This window comes from Bactrocera neohumeralis, unplaced genomic scaffold (assembly GCF_024586455.1).
Source record: "Bactrocera neohumeralis isolate Rockhampton unplaced genomic scaffold, APGP_CSIRO_Bneo_wtdbg2-racon-allhic-juicebox.fasta_v2 cluster10, whole genome shotgun sequence".
NCBI classification, from domain to species: Eukaryota; Metazoa; Arthropoda; class Insecta; order Diptera; family Tephritidae; genus Bactrocera; species Bactrocera neohumeralis.
Window position 1 is genome coordinate 25,345,348 of NW_026089623.1, and position 27,750 is coordinate 25,373,097.

Genomic DNA, 27,750 nt, shown 5'->3' on the forward strand with positions numbered 1-27,750 from the left:
TTACCTTTCTCAACAATTTAACGGCGAAATTTTTGCAAAAATGGCAAATGGTTGCAACATATTTAACAGCCATTGAAAATATTTTTCTGCGTGTGTTTTTTTGTTCTGCCGTTGCACCAATTGGAAAATTTTAAAATTCGTGCAATACGTCCACCGTGTAAGGGATGTTTAAGAGCAAGAGAACCCCCTATTGATTTCTGTGGGATTTTAGTGGTACTTCGTTGTTTTGCTTCTCAGCTGTACTGCCACTGGGCACGAATTTTCAGTGCTGCCAAACAAACCACTATAGCTCTCTCAACTATCAAAGGTAATTTTTTTACGAACTTTTCATTTGTTTTTTTATCTTTGTAGCTTGTATTGAAGAAAAGCAGAGGGAACATTTGTTATTTTAGTTGTTTGATACAAAATATCGTGAAATGGCTGAGGAAATAGATGATAGTGGCTTTTATAGACAGGATTTTAGTACAGTGTCCGACTGGGAGGTTTTTAATGCCCAATTAGGAGATGTTATTCAAAAATTAAATGCAATTGAAATTGATGCTACCAGCGGAACTGATACCTACCAACTTAACTATAAAGTACACACCGAAACTTTTTTAGTACATAAAGCTAAAATTTGTGTAAGTTTTTATTATTCCACAATCTCTGAACATCGAGAGAGGAATTCCAAAGACGACAACACGTATAACTCAATGTACTACGACCTTATGAATATTAGGCGAACTTTTGGTCCACCGTTAAAAACTTCCAATTGTAAATGTTTACATGTAATATCTAGTTTATTTGGATTGCAACGGTTTGCGGTCATCCATCCACATCAGACAAATCAAAAATATATAACTAATCCTTCGGAATTTTGTTTTTTTCTCAGTGCTGCGACGGTTGTGGCTTCGGAATATTGTACAGTGCCAATATTTGTTCAAATTTATGACCCAAAATTAAATATTTTTTTAGGAGTTGGAATGAATGCCATGCTACGAACTAATTTTGATATTGTTGTTCTTAAACAGTCTCCTGTCGACTGCCGTTACCTATCTGGATTACTACAAATATTTAAAGAAAAACTTCCGTTTAGTAATGTGCAACCCATTTCATTATCAGTGCGAAATATATATGCGCTGGGAACTATACGGTTTCGTTATCCAATGAATGTCCCATTTCTTAAACGTTTTGATGTAAATGGTAAAGACGGAATTGGAGATAAATACAAAAGTTGGGATAGAAATATAGCACTACCATGTGGTTATTTTCCCGATTCAGGTACAGATGTATACCTCGTTTACAGTTGGGTAGGAATTTCGGAAATTTTTGCAATAGACTCGCCACTGCATACTGACTTTGTACCATCGAAAGCGCATATTTGTAATATGTACCAAACGGCTAATGTGGGTTCCTATTTGACGAGTAGTTTACGAGATTTTTTAAAGTTATATAATAGTAGAGAAGCCTTAGAAACATTTGTAGGTCGTAATGTTACTGATTCTTTTGATGGTGTCAATATGGCAGATGCACGATATCACTTGACAAACCCTCAAATTAGACAAATTCGGTCAAACAATAAATTAAATATCAAGGAAGGTTATCAGAGTTTAAAAAAAATTGCTGGACCATTAAATGAATCTGAACTAAAGTCGTTTATAGCATTTATGTTCCCAGATTTATATCCAGATAACGAAAATTATTGTTATATAAATGATATAGCGGCACGAAATATTGAGGTACTATATAAACATGTAACACAATATGACTTTGAAATTATCAAATATATTTCAGGGTAATCCTCATCGGATAAAATCATCTCCATTCAACTCTTTATCCAGCCGTCTTAGCTGCGTACTAGTTACTTGTAATGCTCACTTTGGTGGGAAAAATGGGCTTGCTCAGCTTTGGATTGCGTTTATTAGGGAGCTCCGATTTATATGGAATTGTAGACTTTCAATTCAAGGGTGAGCATTCGACTATTGAAACATATATATGTACTTTTGTTGTCTTGCCTAATTAAAATTCGTTTTAGTTACACGCCAATTATTATTGGCATAACTCTTAACCTTATAAAATCATTATGTTGACTTTTAAATGCTTTGATTTATAGACCAATTAGTTTTTAAGAAATTTTCATTGCATCTAAGTTGGACGGGTATTTGTAACAACTAAAATGATGATTATGTCGAGACATGTTGAATTTGGGATGTTTTCCATTCATTGCCACAAAACATCACACATATTCCGAACATATCGGCTAATGTGTGAGTTATCTAAATAAGTAGATATATTTTTTTTAAAGATAATGTGCTTTAGCACTAAATATGAATTAAATCGGTCTAAATATTGATTTAATCCCATATCCTAAATATAATGTCCTTCGATTTCCTGGTTTATTATTTCTCATATAATCACTATATTTGATTTAGCCCTTTCGGTTGAGTTGACATCAGTTAATTACTTTGATTTTATTATAAATATCTTGGTCAGGAAGCAAAATGTACTCATGAAATGAAGTTAGTCCAAGTTGACCAAGTATATCATAAGTTAATATGACACAAAAGGTTACTGTAATTTTTTCCCGTTTTCATCGAATAAAGATAAAGTATACTGTATTCAATATTCCCCACTTTTTAAAGTATATTAGCAAATTAGGTTTTTTTGTAATAGTGCGGGGTCCCAAGCTTTGTCATTCAACTTTGCTTTAGTAACTTTACCTATGTGCTGGTTTTTTGGGTTTTTGGTATTTGTTTGTTTTTGCGTTAACTAACTAAATAAGTATTGCACCGCGACCTAGGGTCTATTGTGCCCTCTCCTATCTCACAACGTCTCAACTAGCCCCAACAAATTTATGAATTCCAATATACTGCTAGGTGTTAATGAGGCGATGTGATCCCTATTTGGAAATATTGATCCAAGGGCCTTAGTCCTGCGTCTACAGATTGCTGTGCAATCCGTTAGCAGGTGTTCTATAGTTTCAGACTCCAGGTCGCAGAACCGACAATTTGCAAAAAAGCTAGGCCCATGTTGAATAAGTACTTCTTGAGTTTGCAGTGTAGAAGGCGACTAGTAGCCTGATTTTTACATCTCGAAACACCCGCAGCCACCAGAGGGGGTTTCCATAACCTCGTACGCAGATGATTGCACGATATTGACGTCGGGCAATGGAATTGATGGCATGTGTTCGAAGGTAAACAGCTGTCTCTCTGACCTTTATCGTTTCCTTACTGCACGGAACCTCACACTTTCCCCCACCAAATCCACAGCGATAATTTTTACGAACTGGACGAAGGAGTATAGACTTGAACTTAATATTGCAGTCAATGGCGTGAAAATTCCGACCGTAAATAACCCTAAGATTTTAGTTGTAACCTTCGATAGTCTATGCTCCTTCATTCCCCATACGACCGCGATTATTGCCAAGGTACAGAGCCGCAATAAAATCCTCAAGTCGCTAGCCGCAAGACAAAGAAACGTTGTTGGCAACATACAAAGCAATCGGCCGGCCGGTCCTCAACTACGCAACACCTATATGGTCGCCTGGATGCAGAGGTACGCAGATGAGGAAACTCCAGACCTGTCAGAATACTGCACTCCGGACCACGACGGGATGCCTTTTGATGTCTCCTATCGAACACCTACACAGTGAGACGCTTATGCTCCCGGTTAAGGAGCATAATGAACTCCTCTCCAAGCAGTTCCTGCTGGGATGTTTTCGTAGAAATCATCCTTGCAGCCATCTGCTTGGAGCGGAATCGCCTCCTAGGAACATCAAAAGGTCCTTCCTTGACGACATCGCCAACGTCGTACAGTACGCCGACCGGACTTCGGACGCAACTGACTTTCGACAGGTACTGACCGCCATTCACAGTGGAGCCATTAACACCTTCACCGACTCCCTTCCCGTAAATGGCGTTCTTGGAGTCAAACCACCACCCATCGCAGACGAAGAGCTTGAGTTGCCGCGAGAAACGCGAGTGACCCTAGCGCAGCTTCGTTCTGGATATTGTAGCAGGTTAAACTCCTACCTATCCAGAATTGACTCAGACATACCCAATGTATGCCCTGCATGCAACGAGTCTCCGCATGACACTGACCACCTCTTTGCATGCCCTACCAACCCCACTCATCTAACACTTTTCCCTTTGGTCCGACCCCGTCGAAACAGCACGTTTCCTGGGCCTCCCGTAAGATGACGTCGATGACAACACAGATAACCCTTACCATCCTGACGGAGACTGATAACCGTTAAAACAACAACAACCAGTAGCCTGACTTTATCCCTTGGGAGATTGATTACATATTTAAACCTTTTAAGGTTGAAACCATTCATTAGCAACCTTGCGTGGCGCAAGCTTGGAAGTTGTTGCCAATGTCTCTCCCTACCCACCGCTTCATCCTTGCGGAGCTGTTCCTTTATGTTGTGGGAACCTACCGCTATGAAAGGTTCCGGTCCTACCATGTTGGTGGACGCTGCAGAGCGGGCAAGCTCATCGGCCAGTTCGTTTCTGGCGATGCCTTTGTGACCTGGCACCCAAATAAGGTGCACTTGGTTACATTCTGCCAGACTATTCAGCCATTCTATACACTCCTGCACCAATAGTGATTTTATCTCGTATGACGAAATCGCTTTGAGTGCCGCTTGGCTATCGCTTAGTATGGTTATACGTTCGTTGCGATGGCCGCGTTGGAGGTTTAACTCTACGCACCGACTTATAGCAAATACCTCTGCTTGGAATATGCTCGGAAACCTACCCATAGATATGGAGAGTTTTGCACGTGGTCCTGCGACCCTGTGCCAATTCCCTCCGACGTTTTCGAGCCGTCGGTGTACCACCTGATTGTACTATCCCTGAGTAGTAGCTCGAGAGCGGAGTCGCTCCATTCGGTTTTGCTGCTGAGGGTGATCTTAAACTTCTTATTGATGTTCACCTTTTTGGTAATGCTGTCCCTAGGAAGAAGAGCCAGTGGTATGCGACAAAAAATGTAAGGATAAGTTTACAATTCGCGAAAAATCATGAAAATTTGTCCGACATGAAAATTAATTTGTTTGAGTGATGCCAGACGTAATGTTCGCCGCCCGAAAGGCAAAAAGTTCCATGCGCGGTTTACAAAAAAGAACCCGATGAACATTTCGACGGCATGGTCTGCTGCTGTTTTCATGATGTGGTGTATGACCAATACATCGTATTACAGACACCGTGAATATATTCCAATATGAAGATATCTTGGAGAACACGATGCTGCTATAAGGAAAGTATGTTACTGATATACATATTTCAGCAGGATAATTGTTCTCTTAATTGGCCAAGTCAGTTCCCGATTTGGTTCTAATTGATAACCTTTGTGTACCCCCAATTTGGCAGCAATCATTCCAAAGTAAGGTCCAGTTATGAAATTTTGTAGAAAAAGCTGTTGTGAGACTTCAATAGATACGTGCCGCAAACTTATACCCGTCATGCCAAAACAAATTTCAAAAGTATTTGAAAATATAAGCGAATATACTAAATACTAATGAAATAAATAAGCAAAAAATCAAATATTGTACAGAAAACTGAAACTAATACATTTTCTCAATATCAGATACCTGATGTACTTATTACTTTGTGCAGGCAATTTACAGTATTTCAATTATCCCTAGAAATTTGAGGTGCTATATAAATTTTTATTACTAATATCTTTATTTCTTTTATTTAAATGTAACTTTCTTTCCCTCCAACCATGAATAAAAGTAAATTTATTTTTTTGACACCGCGTGTATATATGTACATACATATACATATGTGATCATGATGATGGACCGAGGTAAATTCCGAGTGACTGCCCGAGCAAGCTGTAACTTGAGTAAATGGTTCGTAGATGGGCGTATAGGACTGCTCCCAAATTTTTGGAATTCTTAACCTCCTAAAACAATATGAAAATAGACGAAATCGGATGTAACCCTGCCCACTCCCTTTATAACGGTTTTATTAAAAACCACTAAAAACGCGATAAATCAATAACTAAATACGTGAAAAACACTAAAATTTACGCCCGAAAAAGTACGAAAAAGCTTTACAAATTTGGACGAGGGGCGTGAGTCGCTTACATCCAAGTGAAAATCTATATCTCAGAGGCCTACTCTACGAATTTCTACCAAATTCTGTATAAAATATTATCCTGGTTGATTGGATTGGGTAGGTTTTGACGTTTTGCAATTGGAATGACTGGAACGGCAAGATTAAAATTATACCAAAAATATATGTGAACGGAGGAATTTGTTGCCGCCGTTCAAGATCGCTAATAAAAATTTAAAACAATGAAAATCAAAGAAAATGCGAAATTTAGATATATTTCATGAAACGTTTTGTAATTTGATGCATAATAGAATTAGTTTTCAATTACAAATTATTAAAAACATTTATTAATTGAGAACTAACAGGCTTAATTCAGCTTATTAAGTATTGAAAGATCAAAAGTCAGTTGTTTTAATATACCATAAAATCATAAAAAAGGATTTAAGTAGTTTCATCATATATTAAAAGTCCAATATATAATAATTTGCAATCGTAATAAATGTTGGGTGTTTTAATTTAAAATGCCCACAAATTCTTATTTTTTTCGATCTGGCCATAATGAAAAATCTTAAAAAAAACGCTTATTTTGAGGCGCTCTCACACTGGAATAAGTTGGGCATCCCATTATCCATGCTTTTAGTTTGTTTTGCTATGGCTCTGCTACGGCTCCCGACAAGGTGAGAGCGGTAGCAATAGCAAAATGAAATGCTACGGGAGTGGCGTGATTTAAAGGTCATTCTTATTTAAACAATTCAAAACTATTAAAATAAACAAATTGCGTGCGCTCCGAGGTCCTAACATCGACTCGGACCACTATCTTGTTGCAGCCAAGATTCGCACCCGCCTCTGTGCAGCAAAAAACGCACGCCAACAAATACAAGGAAGGTTCGAAGTCGAGAAGCTGCAATCTTAACAGACAGCCGAACGATTTTCTACTCGGCTTGCACTCCTGCTCTCTGAGAGCACTCGTCAACAACTCGGTATAAGGGAACTGTGGGACGGCATTTCAAATTCCTTACGTACAGCTGCAACCGAAGCCATTGGTTTTCGAAAAGTGCAAAAGAACAGCTGGTACGACGGGGAGTGCCGTGTTGCAGCGGAGAGAAAACAGGCTACCTACCTCGCAACGTTACGATCGACCACAACACGTGCGGGATGGGATAGATACCGAGAGTTGAGGAGGGAAGCGAGACGCATTTGCAGACAGAAAAAGAAAGAGGCCGAAATGCGTAAGTATGAAGAGCTTGATAAGCTGGCCGACAGGGGTAATGCTCGAAAATTCTAAGAAAAAATGCGGCGGCTTATAGAAAGTTTCAAGACCGGTGCATACTTTTGTAGAACCCCCAAAGGTAATCTAGTCACCGATGCCCAGAGAATACTTAAATTATGGAGGGAACACTTCTCTAGCATGCTGAATGGCAGTGAACGCACAACGCCAGGAGAAGGCGAACCCGATTCCCCAATCGATGACGATGGCGCAGACGTTCCATTGCCCGACCATGAAAAAGTTCGAATAGCAATTACCCGTCTGAAGAACAACAAAGCGGCGGTCGCCGATGGATTACCGGCCGAGCTATTCAAACACGGCGACGAAGAACTGATAAGGAGCATGCATCAGCTTCTTTGTAAAATATGGTCGGTCGAAAGCATGCCCACCGATTGGAGTTTAAGTGTGCTATGCTCAATCCATAAAAAAGGAGACCCCACAATTTGCGCCAACTATCGTGGGATTAGCCTCCTCAACATCGAATATAAGGTAAGTGTATTGTGTGAAAAATTAAAGCCCACCGTCAACAACCTGATTGGAACTTATTAGTGTGGCTTTAGACCTGGCAAATCAACAACCGACCAGATATTCATCATGCGCCAAATCTTGGAAAAGACCCGTGAAAGGAGAATCGACACACACCACCTCTTCGGAGCCTGCCTTTATGCCGCGATGTCTGAATTTGGTACCCCCGGCTAATAAACTGACGTTGAGTAACACCAAAAGCTCCATCAGGATCGGGAAGGACCTCTCCGAGCCGTTCGATACCAAACGAGGTTTCAGACAAGGCGACTCCCTATCGTGCGACTTCTTCAACCTGCTTCTGGAGAAAATAGTTCGAGCTGCAGAACTAAAAAGAGAAGGTTCCATCTTCTATAAGAATGTACAGCTGCTGGCGTATGCCGATGATTGAAGTTGTAGATATTTTCGTTTATTTAAGAACCAGCGTAAACAACACCAACAATGTCAGCCTAGAAATCCAACGCAGGATTGCTCTTGCCAACAGGTGCTACTTCGGACTGAGTAGGCAATTGAAAAGTAATAACTTTGAAGTTGTAGATAATTTCGTCTATTTAGGAACCAGTATTAACACCACCAACAATGTCAGCCTGGAAATCCAACGCAGGATTGCTCTTGCCAGCAGGTGCTACTTCGGACTGAGTAGGCAATTGAAAAGTAAAGTCCTCTCTCGACTAAACTCTATAAGTCGCTCATAATTCCCGTCCTGCTTGGGCTTGGGCGATGACAGCAACCGATGAGCCGACGTTACGAGTTTTCGAGAGAAATCGAATATCGCATTCGATGGAACGATGAGCTGTACGAGATATACGACGACCTTGACATAGTTCAGCGAATTAAAAGATAGCGGCTACGCTGGCTAGGTCATGTTGTCCGGATGGATGAAAACACTCCAGCTCTGAAAGTATTCGACGCAGTGCCCGCCGGGGGAAGCAGAGGAAGAGGAAGACCTCCACTCCGTTGGAAGGACCAAGTGGAGAAGGACCTGGCTTCGCTTGGAATATCCAATTGGCGCCACGTAGCGAAAAGAAGAAACGACTGGCGCGCGGTTGTTAACTCGGCTATAATCGCGTAAGCGGTCTCTACGCCAATTAAGAAGAAACAAATTCAAACCAAATGCGCCAAATATCGCTCATTTACAAATGTCGATCAGAAACTAGTAGCTCTCTCTTTTTCTTAAGCTGTCAACGTGTGCTCTCAGCGACATAACAATGGCCGGCATGTACACAACAACTCAGCTGTACATTTTGTATGTACACAATTTCGTTGTTGCCATACTAATACCTTTCACTTCAATGCAATTTTAATATTTTGTTCAAAGTGAAATTTTTTATGCTAAAAATAAGTAAATAGGTAAATTTATTTGTTTTAAATTATTAGTTGTTATCACAGATGATATAACAGAGCTATTTTATTCTTCTCTTTGTAAAATAACGTCAGGTTTGTTAGAACTTTGAATAATTTTACATTTAACATATTAGTGGCATCCTCTCCTCTCTCCTCTCTGCTCTCCTCTCTACTGTCGTCGGTAAAATTAAAAATATTTTCAAGTTAGCGAGAACGACAACTAAGAGCCTGCAGTCTTGTAGTCAGTCTGCAGCTGTCTAAATAACTGTGTCCATAAGAACGTGTATATTTTATAAGTGAGAGAGGCACATCATGCTCTAATAGCTGGATCAGCGAATTCCGTTACTCCCTTCGTCAGTTGCCGTCCGTAGCGAGTAAAATGTGCCAAAAGTTGAGCCCGTAGAAATCAGCCATCTTTGTTTGTTTTCATTTGAACAATGTTGCCATTGCTCAATACGCATATATAGTTTTGTACACATCTAAGTTTTTAATTACAATTTTTCATAATATAAAACAAACTGAAAATAAACTATTAAAAATAGTTTAAATATTTATAAGTAATAGCATTCGACTCTGATTTTGAGTTAGTTTAAGAAAATTTCAAACATATTGAAGACAATTTTTATAATTACTACAGTATATCGAAAGTGGTAACCCTGTGTTGTGAGAGAGCAATCAGCAGACACATTTCTACTGGAAAAATCCAATTACCGTAAAAATCTACGGTAAAGCGGGCGGTAGAAGCGGTGTAGATAGGTCGTATCAGCTGATTCGGGCCACGGTTTTGCGGAATTCGCTGATTGCGCTCTAAGCATTAAAAACATAAAGAACTGCTGTAACAAAGGCGAAATTTCTTTGTCAGCAAATGGTATCTCGAAGCCAGTTTTAAAACATTTTGAAGGCAGCAACGCTTATCAAACAATTGATGTGCACTTTTCGTTGCTGCCGTACTTTACCTTTCACTGAAATTTAAATATTTTGTTCAAATTGAAATTTCTTGTGCAAAATATGAGTAAAAAGCCCGATTCATTTCTTTTGAATTTTTAATTGTTATTACAAATGAAACCTCAAAGCTATTGAATACTGCTGTAGGTAAAATAACGTTTCATTTGTTAGAGCTTCGAATAATTTTATATTGACAACTGCTAGCCTGCTGCCGTGAACATGTACCATTCTCAAATTAACTGTGCCCATACGAATGTGTTTCTAAATATTTCATAGATATTGTCTGTGTCTCATGCTTTTCCTCGTTTCTGGTACTGACTCATTTGAATTTAAGTTCTTTATAGTTTGTGTTAATATTTGCTTTATTTATTTAACTTTATGTTATATATCTCCCAAATCAGACTTATCTTATACATACATATGTATATGAAGCATTCTTCTTTTATAAATGGTGCTATCTCGATGAGTGTTTCAGGGAGGTTTAAATTTACCATGTGACTCGTAGAAAGCTTTCGATGATTAAATCATATCAATTTACACTCAGTCATACTTTAATGAGTTTTTAGAAAAAAGTGTGAGTGGAGGCTTAACGAAATTAATTTAATTCCGAACAAATTTGGTAAATTCTTGCATTTATTATACTTTGATACAGCTTTAAAAATGTCTGTTACTCCTGCTCCTATTAGTTCCTGCTGTCGAAATAACTTTTGAAACGATAAGCTATTTACTTGATAATAGTCATCAACCTTCTAGTTTCTGTACTCGGTTTCATTTTGTAAAAACTAAATTTAAAAAGCTGAGTATGGAATTTTCTAATTTAACTTTAGACAATAATGGAAGGATTAAAATTACTAGTGTTTAACATTTAAATAAAACTATTATACATTTATTTGAAAAATATATTCCAAAACTATTTGTTTACAAAAATAAAAGTACAAATCCGTGGTTGTCGCAAGTTAATTAAAAATCTCGGAATTTAATATTTTAAAAAGCTTGTTTACTTGTCCACTATTTTAAATATTTAGCATTGCGACCACAGCATTCAGGCCTAAGGTAAAATTAATATTGTACGAAATTTAGAAATGTTTTATGGTTTCGTTAACTTCACCCTAATGCTTTCTCAAAAATACAAGTAGTACCAAATATAGTATATCTTTTCCTCTCTTAAACAAGGTATATTTTTATATTCTTGCAACCAGTCGCTACAGAGTATTAAAGTTTTGTTCATTTAACGGTTGTACGAATCACCTAAAACTAAGCGAGGTAGAAATAGTATTATATATGTATATCTAAATGATGTAATTTGGCGTGGCCCGGGCTTATAACAGGTTTAATGTCAATATCTTCTAAACCATTAAGTTGCCAAATTCGCCCAGCACATATTACAAGAACTCCTACCGACAGTGTGAAAATAGATAAAATCGGAGGATAACTCCGCTCACTCCCCATATAACGGTACTGTTAAAAACTACTAAAAGTGTATCTAAATAAAATATTACCACCGAGATGGCATGAGAAGGCTTTATGGGAGCCGGTGTGAAAATTGGACGATGGACGTAGCACCGCCCACTTTTTGGTGCAATCCCATATCTCGGGAACCGCAAATCTATTTCGACAAAATTTAGTACATGACATTCTTCTTACATTCTTATGTTACGTTGTGAAAATGGACAATAATTTTAAATTCCACTTCATTCGTTTAGTTTCCAGTACACAAATCAAGAAGAAATTAATATACCGGGATAAAACTTTGCAGAAATAATGTCTTTAGTGTGTGCCACCTTGGGACCAAAAATTGCATAAATCCAATAAAAACTGTTCAAGCTCCGGATATGTGGACCCCAGTACCTATAGTTGATTTTTGATCGAAAATGTCGATCAATATGTGATATATATAATTGAAATTAAGGAACAATCCTTCTCTTATAAAAGTATTTCTGAATGTTAGCCCCTATATACTTAATATAAAAGTTTCCGAACTTCGGGGTGACTTTGTACCGTATATATCGGCTAATTTGAGAGTTATCTCAATGAAAATAAGAGAGCGTATTTTATTCATAACAGTATATCTTTGTGGCTAAAATAGATACATTTGAGCGAAAACTTGGCCTAGCCCCTATATAACTAGTATCAGGATTTTCGACCATTCAGCTGACGTTACCATATTTGATTGGTTTTACAACTTAAATGGATTTGATTCATGTAAGTTGCAAGAGTATAAAACGTTCGGTTGCACCCGAACTTTGCTCTTCCTTACTTGTTTCAATATATATACATATAATACAAAATTATAGACTATAGAGCAAGTTTTTCACTTTGTTCTTCATATTTCTATCATGGTTTTGAAAACAAAAGGCGTTTTTAGTTTTGTTAAACGCTAGTACAAACAATTTAGAGACATGTACGTTGCTTAAACTCTTTTTTACAACTTTGGTTAGACTTACATAAGTATATTGCAATATGGTTCTGTGGTATGGAACTCTAGTTACCAAATCTATATTGACAAGTTAGAATCCGTTCAAAAATTTTTTTACTATTTTCCTTAGATATTCCCGATGGGAATCTAGGTTAAGTCGTTTAAAACTGATAAATCTACCTATGATTACTAGTCGCTTGGCATAATATCCTTAATGAAAGTCTTGAATGGAACAGTTTGCAGTTATTTTCTCTTCTCTGAAGTTCAATGTAATATGCTGCTTCTCGATGCAGTTTAGACCCTTACTGTTAAAACCTTGTAAAAAAAATTTAGAACCAAATGAGTCTTTCCACAGCATTTGTAATTTCGCTTTAAATTTTCATTCTCTTAATAAATAAAATATTAACAAATTACACCAATGGTGGGGAGACCCGACCTTTAAATGGCTTAATGTACATATACATATTTCAAACCCTGAAGCTAACACAACTAAACAAACTTGCTGAGAAGAAGTCTTTTAGTACTTCTTAATACACTGTGAACTGTGTGGGTAAAACCAGATAATAACTATGTATGCCCACTCTCCATATAACGGCTATGTTGAAAAATACTTACAAGTGCTATAATTCACATAAATTTCACACCTAAATTGGTAGGAAAGGACTTTACAAGAGTAAGTTTAAAAATTGGATAATGGGCGTGGCACCGCACATCTTTAAATGAAGATGTCTCAAGAACTATTTGACCAATTTAACTCCATATATTAAATTTAGCTATGATTGAGATAAACTCAATATTTGAGTTAATTAGGTAGAATTGATTCTGAACTTTTTTTAATATACAGCTTTGCTGCCCGCCTTTGGGAGAGGATAAAATGTTCGGTTACACCCGAACTTAGCCCTTCTTTACTTGTCAAATTACTGTTGTAACACAATAACCTTTTATAATGGCTTGTCAAAAAAGTCTTGCGGTATTTTTATTGAAGTTTTTTTTTTTATTGAAATTGAAATGAATTTTTGATGACCCATGCCCAGCTCTTGACCGATGCTACGGCTGCTACTATGCCGGTCTCTTTCGACCAATTTAGCGATTTTGTCGCAATTTTCGACGACAGGCCTTCCGGAGCGTGGCGCATCTTCGACCTCCTCTACACAAGAACGAAAACGTTGAAACCATCGTTGTGCGGTGGAAATGGAAACTGTATCGGGTCCATAAACTGCACAACGACTTAAAAGAAACGACAATCAATCAAACACGTGTTAGCGCGTGAGCTTTCCAAAAAGGTATAGCATGACTCGATGCGACGAATAAAACTAGAACTACGCGCTTTCAGCGCCAACTAGCGAAAATACCGCAAGACTTTTTTGACAACCTGTTATTATAGAAAGTATATGGTCAATACAATCAAAATGTTTATAAATGTTACTGAATAAATAATAAGTAAACATAATACTTATATTTCTATGTATCATAGTTTTATATTCTAATACAAATTATAAACAACAACAGAATAGTTTTCTGTAATTATAAGTTTTCTTAAATTTTGTTGTTAAGGCAAAATAGAAGGCATGTATTTAAAAAATTGTGTGGGACCCGCCTTAGTGTGGATTAAATTACAAATAGAAACTATAATGTAATTGGTAAAATGTGTCTAGCATAACAAATTCTTCCTCCACAGCCCAGAAATTAGCGATGCAGATTATTCCATAGCCTAGCTCCATACTGCCGTTAAGTGGCTTGGAAATTTTGTTTCAACTTCTTCATGTAAATATATTATAAAACGTATCAGATATTCCTTGACCTAACACTTACCTTAATACTTATTAGTTATATAGTCATCTATTAACAAAATACGATAATACTTTTTCGGCTACCCGATATTATGATTATACATATCAAAATAGTCAGAATTTTGTCTCGATATATTATACAGAACTTTAACTAATTGAGCAAAAATGATGTACTCACTTAAGTATAAACTATTGGATCAGCGTTAAGGACAACCGTTTCGTTCTGATATGAGATTACTTTTATGGAAAGGTCACAAAACTCTATATAAGCTATGAATGCGCTAATTTCAGGTCTATGGCAAAAGCAGATGGGAAATATTAATATTATATAAAAATATTGGAAGAAAATAATTGCAAATACTTTTTTACTGTTTTCAAAATTGCTTCACTCCGTATTGGTAATGTCGAAGTAAGTTTCTATAGTAAATAAGTAATCTATATTTCAATTAATACGAGTATATGTATGTATAGCTAAAGTTGTCGAAAAAAATAAATTTAAGCGTTTGCAAGTTTATTATTATTGTAATTACAACAATCAGCGTGGGCTTACAAGCATACATACATATGCATATAAAAAAATATACAACCAGTAAATATCTTAAAAATATTTAAATTTTAATATAAAAATATAAGTATCATCTTGGGTTTTTATTGCCATTTTTCCGCATTTATTGCATTCTTGTTATTAAAATGTTTATACAGTCAACATCAAAAGAATGTGTACAACACTTGTTTTTTACATTGCTTGTTTTAAATAAATCGCACTTAATACTCTTCAAATTTATGGAAAAACAAAAACAAAAACCTTACAACAAAACAAGTTATAAACAATAAACTCAAAATACTTTATATTTCTGGGGTCAAAAAAGTATTTAAAAGAACATATGTGATGGAAACATGTTTTTAGTACTTTGTATGCTTTTCATTTGCTCTAATTATGATTTGTAACCGACGGGACATTATATACCTGTATAAGGCTGAAATAAAATGTAGTAAACAAGTATTGTACACTTTCTTTTGATGCTGACTGTATTATATAAATTAAATATATTACCGCCTAGTAATTGTATTAGAAATACATTATATTTTGTACAAATTTCTTTCATTACCAAACAAATTTTGTTGTTCTCCGTAGAAGTGTAATTAAGCGCTATTACGAATACCTTATACAAGGGTATATTTCATTGCGGTCAGTATGTGTATGATTTCGAAAATGAAAGGAAGATCCTCGGCGTAACCCAAATTACATGCATGTTCTAGTTTCGCCGATTATTTATTTAAAAGTGTGCTCACAGCTTTAAAATGTAAACAATACATATAATATTTAAATGTAAGCCATATTTTGAGAATTATAGGTATCCTTATTATTAGTTATTTCCGATATCGTTTCGATATGGCCGTATATAATGTTCGTAATCATGAACAACACAATGTCATTTCGATTGATGGCTGTAAAAATGACGCCACTTCATTACAACATTAGGCAAATTCGTAACGTTTTAGCAGAAAATATCGTTTTTAGTTAATACATCATAGAAATATCAGGAGAATAAAACCTGCCCTCATAATGGCACTAGACCATTGCGAGTTGTTGGGTTTCTTGCCATGTAAATGTCCATATCATGGTCAGTCCAATTGTCGGATGTGTCACAATAGTTGTTTATCGTGTGCGTTGAACCAGCTTGAGAATATCTAAAATAGTCAGATTAAAAAAATAAGCAACTTAATATAAAGTCAATAAAATCAATTGGAAAATGTTTAATGATTGTCTGCATATTAAATATACTATATACATATGTATGTGTTCACTAAGTAATTTCATTTGATGACAACAACTGATGTTATTGATTTTTTTTTGAAACCAGCTTTACACTTAACCATTTTGCTGTTATATATATCAGCTGATACATATAGTGAGGCTTGCTTGTAATTTTCTTTTTATAAATTTTTTGGAATAGGGTTTGTTTGGTGCCCTATCGAAGGTGGAAGAAGTATTATATATTATATTTTATATTATACTGTTTTATTATCAAAAGGGTAAAAATTCAGTTCAATAAAGGCGAAAATTATGTAACGTGTACGGAGAAGATGTGTTGGCCGAACGGCAATGTCTTGGTTTGCATAATTTCATTCCGTTCACGTTACACAAAAAAAAAGTCGTATTTAAATTGCACTAAATAAAGGAAATTACTTAATTAGCGACCAAATATACAAAGTACGAGCTTTGCCCACGGTGTCACCCCGGGTTTATTAAGGAAAATAAATTGAGTATTAACAGTAAAAATAATGACTATTCACATTTTCAGAATCAAAATAATTTGAATTTTATGAGGGGCAGAAAAGATTTCTTGCTCTCAACGCCTGCGAACAACTCCCGTACAGTTGACCGTGGGAGAAGAAAAGGATGCCCAGGTGAATGCCGGCTGCTTTTAGAGTTTGTCCTTGACTCTTATTTATATTTATAGAGAACGCCACTATTATAGAAATTTGTATGCACAACCACTTCCCAGGTTTTCTTGTAAACTCGAAAACTAATTTTGTTTGAATTATGGTATAACAGACAAGAAACAAAATTGTTAATTATTTAAGTGGGGTATATAACCTACTTAACCTGGGCGTCATTTTAAGTATCGTGTTTTAATTGAAAAAGTTTTGTACAAAGTTCTTCATACATTATTCGCGAATTCATTTTGATTGATTTTCCTATGGGAATAAGAAATGTTTTTGAAATAAAACGTAATCTTTGTGGTGATTAAGGGTCCATACCAAATTTCAATAAAATCGCTCCAGCCGTTTAACCGTGAAGAGGTAATAAACATACACACTCACATTTCGCGTTTATAAATGAGTGTGGTTTAGTTATATGATTAATTTCAATATGAACAACCGAACATTTTACAACTACTCTTTTAACTTACAAGAATTAAAGCCAGGGAAATACTTTATGGTGTAAAACATCAACCTGATGATCGAATTTAATGTTTAGCTATAGCACTTTATATGTTTTCGGTTAATGGGGATTTGAGGGCGTGGCAGTGGTCCGATTATGGCCACTTACGAACTCGACATTTTTTTTGTACTAAGGAACCCACGTACCACTTTTCATCAAGATATCTTCATTTTTACACAAGTTACAGCTTGCACGGAGGGACGGACGGACAGACAGACAGTCAACCGGATCTCAATTTTTCTCGTCATCCTGATAATTTATATGTACGTATATAACCCTATATCTATCTCGATTAGTTTTAGGTGATATGTACAACCGTTAGGTGAAAAAAACTATAATACTCTGTAGCAACTGGTTGCAAGAGTATAAAATAAAAATGATCTGATTTAATTTGATTCTCGGAAAGAATTTCGCTGCTCTTCAGAATAACTTTAAACCTCAAATCAAAAATGGTGTTGAATTTTTGTGTTTGTTTTTAATGCTTGATTTTATTTAACAGTAAGCTTAGATATTAATATGCTAAAAACGTATTTTTTATCGAATAGTTTCTGTGGAATATGTGTTTGAAAAGTTCATATGTTCATAATTTGAAATCTTTTGGTGGAATATGTGTTTCTGTGGAACATGTGTTTGAAAAGTTAATATGTTCATAATTTGAAATCTTTTGGTTGACAAAAACATTGATCAACTTCTGTATGTACCCATATATACGTATTATAACATTATTACTTACCGGCTACCAGGTCTATGATTATGTATATGTGTTGAATTGAGTTGCTCGCGTGATCTCGAGCGTGGACGTGAACGCCTGGTACTTGAAGTTATGCTGGTTGGACCATGCGTGGAACCAGCATATGAAGCACGCGATAAACGTTCCGAAGCGGCTGCTAAAGACTGTCTGGATTGTCGAAGTTCTGGTCGAGAGTTAATCAAATTAGTTGGAAATGCTGCGCCTAAATAGCCGCGATGTGAATTATTTGAGAAACTGTGGTGGGATTGACCATCAGCTATTGATCTGTTTGAACACCAGTTTGTATTTAGAGGGCGATGATTGATGAGGATTATGTATCACAAGAATTGAAATGCAGAATTAAAAACCAGTTATTAGTCATATAACTTTCAATGAAATTCTTATCATACTAAAATCAAGAAAGAATTTTTATTATTCTGGTTTTCCAGATGTTTTGAAAGATATTGCCAATCATTTATTATTTATTGGCATTTCTGAGGAAGTTACTAGGATTGCACCATGTGATTAAAATTAAAACAAATCGAGCCATTACTTTTTGGCATCTGTTTAGATGATGGTTTTGAAATGAATCATACTTTGATAATCTAAGTACTATTGAATGAGAAGAGATTTTAAATACGATTTTCAAAAATTCGAATCTTTTGAAATTATCAAATACAATCCTCGATTTGTTTTCAATCATTATTTTAGTACACTTAGAACCATTAATAATTTGGTAAAACAGTGAAAGAGTATTTTATTAGTATGTGTCGAAACCTTTGAGTCAGTCTGCTTGAACATTTAAAAATGCATTGTGTAACATTTATATCAAAGTGTTAATAATAGCATGTTTTATACACAGAAACACAATATTAATGAAGCTTCAAAGAAAGCGATTTGGTCCTTTCTTTCCTTACTCCCAGATTAAATTTTTAAATTAGGCGCTTTTAGGGCTCTCTACTGGACACCACTGAATTCACTATAGATCAAGAAAGATTAATGCTGGTCGTATGATATTTTCAATTGAACGTTGATCTGATAAAAACTATCGATAGCTTACACTTTCAAATATAGCCATTTGAATGCACTACCTAATTAACATGGAAATTAAAGTTCTAAGTAGATGTGAATTTGTAAAAAAGAAGAATTCAATCATTCAACAACCTCAAGAAGCCTGGTATCATAGTGAGGAGCAGGTTGTATTAATAAACTTATCGTTTTAATTAAAACAGTTTAGTTTTAAATGCTCAAATTGGATTCAATAACACGTCGATACATCATTTTAGAAGTCGGAGAAATGTGTTCAAACATCATTCAATTAAATATTCGATGCACGGGAAATGTGATGTTGATATTAAAATTTTTAAGTTTATAAAAAAGAGCTTACCTCGCTTTACCAACTTTCCCAGGCATAGCAGAAAAATGACTTCGCATATCCTCTTGATTATCTACGGAATAAATTCGTGGTCGTGGAATAGAGCGACCGCTATATGCAGACATTTGATCCCATTCCTGTAGTAAGAAACATATATGTATATACTGATATAATTTTATTATTAAAACTACAAAAAATTTAGTAAAATTACTTTCCTATTTATTCACGCTACAAAAGTATCGCACTTAGTTACATAAAAATATAATTTGTGCTCAAAACCAAAATGATTATTATTGATGCATATAGTATAAGCTGTAATTTGCTTAAAATAAAGGAAAATGCCTCCATATATTATATTGTCACAATTTTGATTTATCGAAAAAAATGTTTCGTGGTTTTTGCTATTATATTGTTAAGAAATTCTGTATTTCGAAATATTTTACAAATAATATTCATATATAACGAATAACTAATAATATCCGTACACTTTTACTTTTTTTAAATTCAAATTTATATTTCGCGACATTAATTTTTCACGTTTACAGTTTATTATACAAACTTTTTAAAGCGAAAAGAGCTTATTATTGCTTTTGCACCAAATCAATTTATTAAATGATTATTCAATTGTTACCTTATGGTTATTAAATGCCGACAAAGTGGCGATGGAGCCCAGCGGCCCAGGGGATCCTGCTGGTCCGCAACAGGCTACTGGCAATCCCCCAATTGGTAAAGGGTTCTTCTGTTGCGTGTTCTGGAGTTTACGCGAGCGTCTATATTTCAAATTCAAGGATGTGCCAATTAATATATGGATGTGTAAGCATATTTTTTAGTTGATTACTGCTAGTTTCTAATAAATAATTAGATGAGAAATATTTAATGAAGAAATTTATATAAAAATAATCTGAATCAGAGGTGTGCGTTATTGCGTAATAACAGAAAGTCTAGATATTATACAGGCTATTTATAAATGGATCAATAGTGGGAAATATTGTTAGAAATTAAAAATTTACTTTACTTTAGTAAATACATTTACTACAAATGACCTTACCTACTTGCGGCTATAAATACAATTACTGCTACAATAATTGTACCACATATTGCCGCACTTGCTGCAATTGTTATCTTGTCCATGTTAGAAGTTTGTGAAGCTACTGTACGTACTTCACGGCATTGCTGATAAGGCACCGTTTCGGGAGTCACATGCAATTCCTCCAATGAAATTACACAAACAATAATGCATTCTTGAGCTGGTACATTCTTTATTTTAAACTCGCGCTCACTTGCTTCTAGCGGTGGTCCTTGCTTGAATGTCTTTTCGCCGAACAGGCGGTATACCACACGGAAGCCAAGTATATTAGCTGTATCTGAATCCCATTGAATGATGACCGAGTTTTCTTGACGAAAGGCGTTCTTTACTTGTACTTCATTAGTGTCGTCGAACCGTGTGTCTCTTTGTGGAGGAAAACTTAGTATCAGTGGTGGACGCTGCTGCTTTTGCGTTTTGCTGTGTGCTATCACTGACGATGTTGTTGAGCTATTCAGTCGCCATGTGCCCGATTGCTTGTTGTTATGGAGCGAATTACTGGCACTGTTATTTGTCGCATTAGTTGCTACTGCTTTGATACCTATGCTAGATAAAGAAGGCTTTATTGTTAAAGTACTGTTTCCGGAATTAGAGATTGTCGGATTAGTTGATAATGTGGAGGATACCACCATCGGCTGCATTGTGGAACTTTTTTTGGTTGGCTATAAACAAATGTAAATAAAAAGTAAGCTTTATTTGTCATATAAGACCGAAACTTACTGGATTTATTGTGGGCCGTGGTGTAGTTGTTATAGGAGTTGTCTTTGTAGAAGCTTGTAAACTGCTTGTAGTAGTAGATGTATTTATTGCAAGTAACTCTGGATGGTGAATTTCGTCATTTGATGTAATGGTAGATGTTTGCGCAATTGGTTTGGATGTAGTGTTGGTTTGCGTTATTAGTGATGTTTCTGTTTTTATATCTTTAAGGATACTTGATATATTCTGCACGTCAGAGCAGATTAATTCTTCCGGTTGTATAGAGTAAAATCCTCTATCTCGAAAATTAGTTGGCGAACCGCAAAATTGAGGGTTACGCTCTCGTGATGTTACTTGCAAGTCGCCATTGCGGATCCACTCAGCAACCCAACGTAATTTACAATCGCAGTGTAGAAATCGGCCACCTAATGATAGGCCACGAAGTGTTGAATTTAAATGTGCGAAAGCTATTTGAGGTACTGTGTTTAGTGGATTTCCATCTAACGCCAGTAATGTAATACCGGGGTTGCCACGGAAAGCGCCTTCAGGTAATGAGGTTAGCAAATTAAAACCTATGTCTAAAACTCGCAACTCCTTTAATGCATGTATAGCTCCAATGGGGAATTCAGATAGTAAATTATTTAATAAGCTGAGGGAACTCAGTGTTTTGCGAATGCCAGCAAATGATGTCTCTCCCAAACTTTGTATAAAATTCCGTTCTAAATTCAAAGCAGTTAATGAATCGAGGCCCTCGAACGTACGTACACCTCCAGCACCAGGTAATTCCTTAATACCATTCAATGATAAGTCAAGGAATGCCAGACTTTTAAGTCCCCGTATACTTTCGGGTATATGACGTTGTTTTGTGCCTTTCAGATTAAGATTTTTAAGACTTTCGTCCAGCCCACTAAACGCTGCAACATCTAATGTAACGTTATTGTCATTTAACTTCAGGGTCGATAATATTTTTAGACTTGAGAATGAGCTGTTGGATACAAATGTAATACGATTTTTTGAAAGATCGAGCAAACTTAGTTTGTTTAGAGAATTTATGGCTTTAGTCGGTACTTCTGTCAACAAATTGTCTTGTAAATTGAGATTTTTCAGCATTGTTTCTTGGCCATTAAAAGCACCGTTTTGAATTTTTCTTATTTGGCAACTGGACAATTGTACATTATGCACACTAAGATTTTGGAAGATGTTGTTTGGCAATTCATTGATTGTTGAATTGTTGATATAAAGTAGATCTATCGGTTTTTGTGTGGCGTATATACTTAAAGCGTCCATAAGTAAAAAGAAGTTCACCTATTTGAAAAGCAAAAACGTTATTTCCAAAAAAAACGTTGTGATTATGATTTATTTATATAACATATTTCTATAGTATACATTTAAAAACAAACCTGATCACATTGAACAGAAAGCTCTCGTCCTAAATTATATGCGCATATGCAAGATGTCTGTAGTTCCAAGATATCTCTTTGCCAAGGACATTGAGATATTGTTCCCGAAATTGCGGAAGCCAGTAAGAGCGATAAGAATAAAATATATATATCCGCAAACATTTTGCATTTGTCGAAAAATCTTTAAGAAGTCAAAAGTGTGATTTGCGAAAATGTACTCTGAAAACAATTGGAAGTAAATTAAATATATTAGCAATATATACAAAAAGAAATTTTATTAGATTATGAACATATTAATTCATATCCCTATTGTGTATCTATAATCGCGCGAGTATAGAAACCGATATATAGCCGTATACCAAAATATAAATACATATAGAATGTCTGACATCAATGTCAAAATTGAATCACAGCCGTGGCTCCTGCGCAAAACTTGCATCATTTGAAAAATAGTTGCACAAAAATTAAACGAAAACCAACTGTGCTAACTCTAATATAATTATAAGTTATTTATATTAAGAGATCGTCTCAGTGTGAAATTTTCGAAAAATTTTTAAACGCGTTTTTCTCAGAATGGTGTTTTTCAACACGATTTCCACTCTCAAAGGAATAGTTTTTTGTAAAAACTATTGCAATCGTGGACATCGTAGAGGACATTTTTTACGCGTCATTTGAACAATTTATTTAACTACTATATTACATTAGTTAAAAAAATTATTTAAAAAAAAATCAGTAATTTTTCTTAGGGTCACATTGAGACGATCCCTTAAATATAATTTCAATATTATTCTTTCATTTTATTTGTAGATTTTTTTAATTCTATAGGATATAGTAGAAAGAAATTGCGTGAAGTGCACTAAAGCTTTCTCCTTTGAAATAGTCCGCTGTTACGAATTAATTTAGCTCTATTTTTATAGCGGAAGTATAAGAATAAAACAGAAAAAAAATATTTTATGAAAAAATGCAGATATTTACAAAATGTAACAACATAACAAATGCGTCTTTATTTAGTAGATATTGTGATATAAATCTGTTAAGTAAGCATGTAAATACAATCATGAAAGTAAATGCAAAATAAATTTCATATTAGATTCCACAAGTACATCAAGTGGATTGCTGTGATCTCTTAATATCTTCCTTTTAATTTTTTGTTACATTTTTGCAATCAAATAAAAGCTAAAATAGCAGAGCATTATAAACTTTAATAAAATTGCTACCAAATTTATTCATTGGAAATTTCGTCACATTAGTAAACAACTGTTTCGAATAATGGCTTGCGTATGTTCGAAATGACGAAAAAAAATCATATTCTGTGACAGCATTGAAAATCTGAATTGGTTTGCAGCTGCTTTAAATCTGTTTTGGATTTCACACCCTTTCAATGAATATGCATATTCAAAGTAAGTAAATATGTTTTTAAATGTATCACTAAAATCATAAACCGAACAAAAATGAAAGCAACGAAATAAACCCGAAGTTAAATACGCATAAAATGATTTTTGAATGCATTAAATATATTTAAAAAATATGTTTACTTTATAATTTATTTATTTACAAACGTCTCTAAATCAATTATTTATCTAAATTGACCTTCGAATCATTATTGTTGCTCTTTAAATACCTTATGAATTTTTGAATTGAAATTTACTTTCACACTTTTTTGTTGGGAAATGTTTTTTTTTGAATTCACATTATCTATACTCTGTACTCTGTTCTTATAAATAAATTTGGGCAATGCTGCTGGGTAGTCGAAAAAGTCTTTTCTTATTTCTAATCAAACTTCAACTTTTTTTTTTTATATTTATAATAATAAATAAATAAACAGATATGTACCATTTTGATTGGCCATTTTTTGTCATTTTTCCGCTAGAGACATTTTTCGATCAAACTTCACAAATTTTATTGGTGGCTTGCATGTCATTCTTCCTTTTTTTTTACAAAAATTTCAAAATATAGCGAATTTCTTCATTATTTTCACTCATTTTTGAACAGCTGTAACTTTGTTTCAACTTCCCCGAATTTAATTTGTTTTTGGTTAAATGAAGTTTAAAATCACACCATTCCATCATTATATGGTATGACACAATGAGATTGGTATCCCTGGAGTAATACGTCAGCAACGACATCTAATGACAAAATACGAAAAGACTTTTTCGACTAAGCAATATATTATACGAGTATAAAGTAAAAAATTTAAACTCAGAGTTGTCTTCCGCAAATAATCCTGATATAATTTCCAACGAAAACATAATGGCAACTATAATCCACAAAGAGGAGTACATACATATGTACATATATTCCTGTTTATAATATATTATTATTAGCAAATGGCCATTGTAAAATTATCCTAAATTTACTATTTTTTTGTATTAGAATTTCTTGCGGGTTTCCTGATACGCGTACTTGTCTGTTAAACCAAAAACTTCAAATGCTTAACTATTGCATTGAGCGTTCCAAGTGTCGAAAGTATGAAAACAAAAAGTATTTAAGCGACATCGGCAGTAATATTGATCCTGAAGGGCTAGAGGGTACAAACTTCAAAGAAGTTTCTGATGAAACAGGCAATGAAACTGAAGACGAGTTCTTTGATTGTACAGAATATGTTCCAGAAGGACGCGCAAAGAGATTGGGGGATGAAAATATATTGGATAGTGACGAACCATTGTACATTCCTGTAACGCAAGATCCTGTACCAAAAACAGAGGATGAATTGCAAGCCGATTCAGAGGCTATGCTGAAACTGGGTTCAGGTCGGAACGAAATGTTGAAACATATTTTTTCTAATTCACTCTTTACTCTGAATCAAATAGGTTTCAACATTCAAATGATGTCCTTTTCCTTACTCTCTGATATGGAGGCGTTTAAAGCAGCAAATCCAAAGGGAAAAATGGAGGATTTCATACGTTGGTATAGTCCGAAGGATTGGGAAAAAGGTAAAGTTGTATTTTGAAGACCAGCTGTTATAAACTAAAAATATACTTTTATACTCTTGCAACCACTTGCAATACTCTGTGTAGGTTTGTTCATCTAACGGTTCACCTAAATCGAGATAGATATAGGGTTATGTATATATAAATAATTACGATGACGAGAAAAGTTGAAATCCGGCTGACTGTCTGCCTATACGTCCGTCCGTGCAAGCTGTAACTTGAGTAAAAATTAAGATATCTCGTAGATGTGCGTAATCGGACCACTGCCACGCCTCAAATCGCTATTAGCCGATAACATATAAAATGCCATAACTAAGCACTAAATTAAGATATAAAGCTGTAATTTGGTACAGAGGATCGCAGTAGCAAGGTGCGCCTGTGGGCAAATTTTTTTGAAAAAAAGTGGGCGTGGCTCCGCGCTCTAATAAGTTTAAGGTATATATCTTAAGCTACATCAACCAAATTTACTGAGTACAAATCTTATAAGAACTTCTACCGACAGTGTGAAAATAGAATATAACTCCCCATATATGTAACGGTACTGTTAAAACTACTAAAAGCGCAATAAATCAATAAATACACAAGAGATATTAAATTTTACCTCAGACAGGGTATGAGAGGGCTTTATAGGAGTCTAAGTGAAGGACGATGGGCGTGGCAAAGCCCACTTTTTGGTGAAACCCCATATCTCTTTGGTACATAACATTTTTATAATATTTATATATGTATCACAGTGCGAAATCGGACTACCACGCCTACATCCCATGTAACATAATTTTAAATTAATGCCTTTAGTGTATGCAACCTTATGAATGACTCGGGCCAATACTTCCATTAGCCCTCATATACCTTATATAAAGATTTTCGATTTTCCGGGTGATATGAGTTATCTCAATGAAAATGTGAGATCGTGTTTCACTGATAACATTGTATCATTGTGCCTAAAATTATACAAATTGGGCAAAAACTTGACCCAGCGCCTATATAATTAATATCAGAATTTTCGAACATCCGGCTGACCTTACTCTAGATGATTAGTTTTTTTAGTACGTGGCATGTTAATACTATGCGGTATTGGAAAAGATAATACATATAACGATTTTCGCTTTTTTAAGGAAGCTTATGTGTCTGTGAGTATAAGAGTTATACATAAAATTGCTTGAATTTCGAACCTGTGTTTGACGTTTTGCATCTTAAAATATTTCCCTGGGTTTGATTCGGTTGCATCCGAACTTAGCTCTTTCTCACTTGTTATTTTATATTTTTTAGATGAGTTCGGAGTGGGACAATTGAGCGCGCGCATGCGAATTCCGGGCAATACTTGGCAAACAGTGTGGAAACAGGCCCAACCGGTTGCAGCTAACAAACAGGTATACATTTTCAACCAGATTTGTAATTTTTCTTAATAACGAAAAAATAAACTTTGCATAATTCATCGTATAGAAGCGCTTATTTGATGAAACAACGGAAGCGCTAAAGGTTTTATCCTATTTAGAAACTAGAAATATAGCTGAAATATATGATATGGTAATAATAACAGTACTGCATGCAGCGATAATAAAGTTTAAGGCATGTATATACATATAACGAAGTTGTTTAGTTAATAATTCTAATCATTCTATTAAATTAAAAAGGGAATTTTAGAAACTGAGAAAATATTAGACCTTTTCGAGTATAAAATTGAAGCATTACTTAATGAATTGAGCCACATATCACGCGCTGATGACACAGAGGTTTTTGATATTCAACAAACGAAATCAAAAATTGAAGGTCTAATTAAGGGACTTGAAGAGTATGAAGTTCAGTTCTACCAATATAAATGCTTTGAACAACTAACAGGGTATCCAGACAATATAACCTTCGAAGAAATTAAGTGCAAATTTAAAGAAATGATTGAAAATCAAAACAGTTGCAGCATAAATAATGCAGAGGACATTGGGAAACATATTATCACATCCTATGGCAGTGAATTGCACAGCAATTTGATAACGAAAGAATATGTTTTGCGAGTGCGAGCGAATGAACCGGCAGGACCACATTTCTTACGGGCTGTTGTAACAGGTGAAGAAGTACGTTTATGCGGCGCCTTTACCGAGAACACCACACTTATTTAAGGATATTCTTTTGATTAAAAATATATGTATTTGAATTTGTCACAGTGTGAAATAAATAATTCCGTTGTTATGCCACTGTAAACAATACAAATAATAACATTTTATTTTTTTTTATTTACTCTAAAATTAATTCCAACCACTTGGGTTCG

At 35.0% G+C, this 27,750-nt stretch overlaps 2 protein-coding genes across 4 annotated transcripts in view; one reads left to right on the top strand and one right to left on the bottom strand.

Moving 5' to 3' along the window:
- The first annotated feature begins 337 nt into the window (after nucleotides 1–337).
- Nucleotides 338–27,700, top strand: LOC126765203 (rab3 GTPase-activating protein catalytic subunit). Of its 3 annotated transcripts, XM_050482816.1 has the most exons (8): nucleotides 606–620; nucleotides 1,507–1,718; nucleotides 1,774–1,946; nucleotides 24,931–25,307; nucleotides 25,368–25,490; nucleotides 26,757–26,857; nucleotides 26,931–27,056; nucleotides 27,122–27,700. In XM_050482816.1, exons 2-8 carry the CDS (start codon nucleotides 1,647–1,649, stop codon nucleotides 27,599–27,601), a joined length of 1,452 nt encoding a protein of 483 aa, XP_050338773.1. In that variant the 5' UTR covers nucleotides 606–620; nucleotides 1,507–1,646; the 3' UTR covers nucleotides 27,602–27,700. The 3 variants fall into 3 exon arrangements, with proteins under 3 accessions (XP_050338772.1, XP_050338771.1, XP_050338773.1); XM_050482815.1 differs by having other exon boundaries at nucleotides 338–1,718; XM_050482814.1 differs by having other exon boundaries at nucleotides 338–1,718; nucleotides 24,931–25,490.
- Nucleotides 14,813–27,750, bottom strand: part of LOC126765202 (leucine-rich repeat and fibronectin type-III domain-containing protein 2) — a 35,464-nt gene continuing 22,526 nt past the window's right edge. The window contains exons 2-8 of the mRNA XM_050482813.1: nucleotides 22,558–22,776; nucleotides 21,182–22,462; nucleotides 20,426–21,123; nucleotides 20,009–20,147; nucleotides 19,390–19,514; nucleotides 18,006–18,287; nucleotides 14,813–16,014 (exon numbers count right to left, since the gene is read on the bottom strand). Of these exons, the coding sequence (XP_050338770.1) occupies nucleotides 15,885–16,014; nucleotides 18,006–18,287; nucleotides 19,390–19,514; nucleotides 20,009–20,147; nucleotides 20,426–21,123; nucleotides 21,182–22,462; nucleotides 22,558–22,719 (2,817 nt within the window). The 5' untranslated portion in view covers nucleotides 22,720–22,776 and the 3' untranslated portion in view covers nucleotides 14,813–15,884. The remainder of the gene's footprint in view (nucleotides 16,015–18,005; nucleotides 18,288–19,389; nucleotides 19,515–20,008; nucleotides 20,148–20,425; nucleotides 21,124–21,181; nucleotides 22,463–22,557; nucleotides 22,777–27,750) is intronic.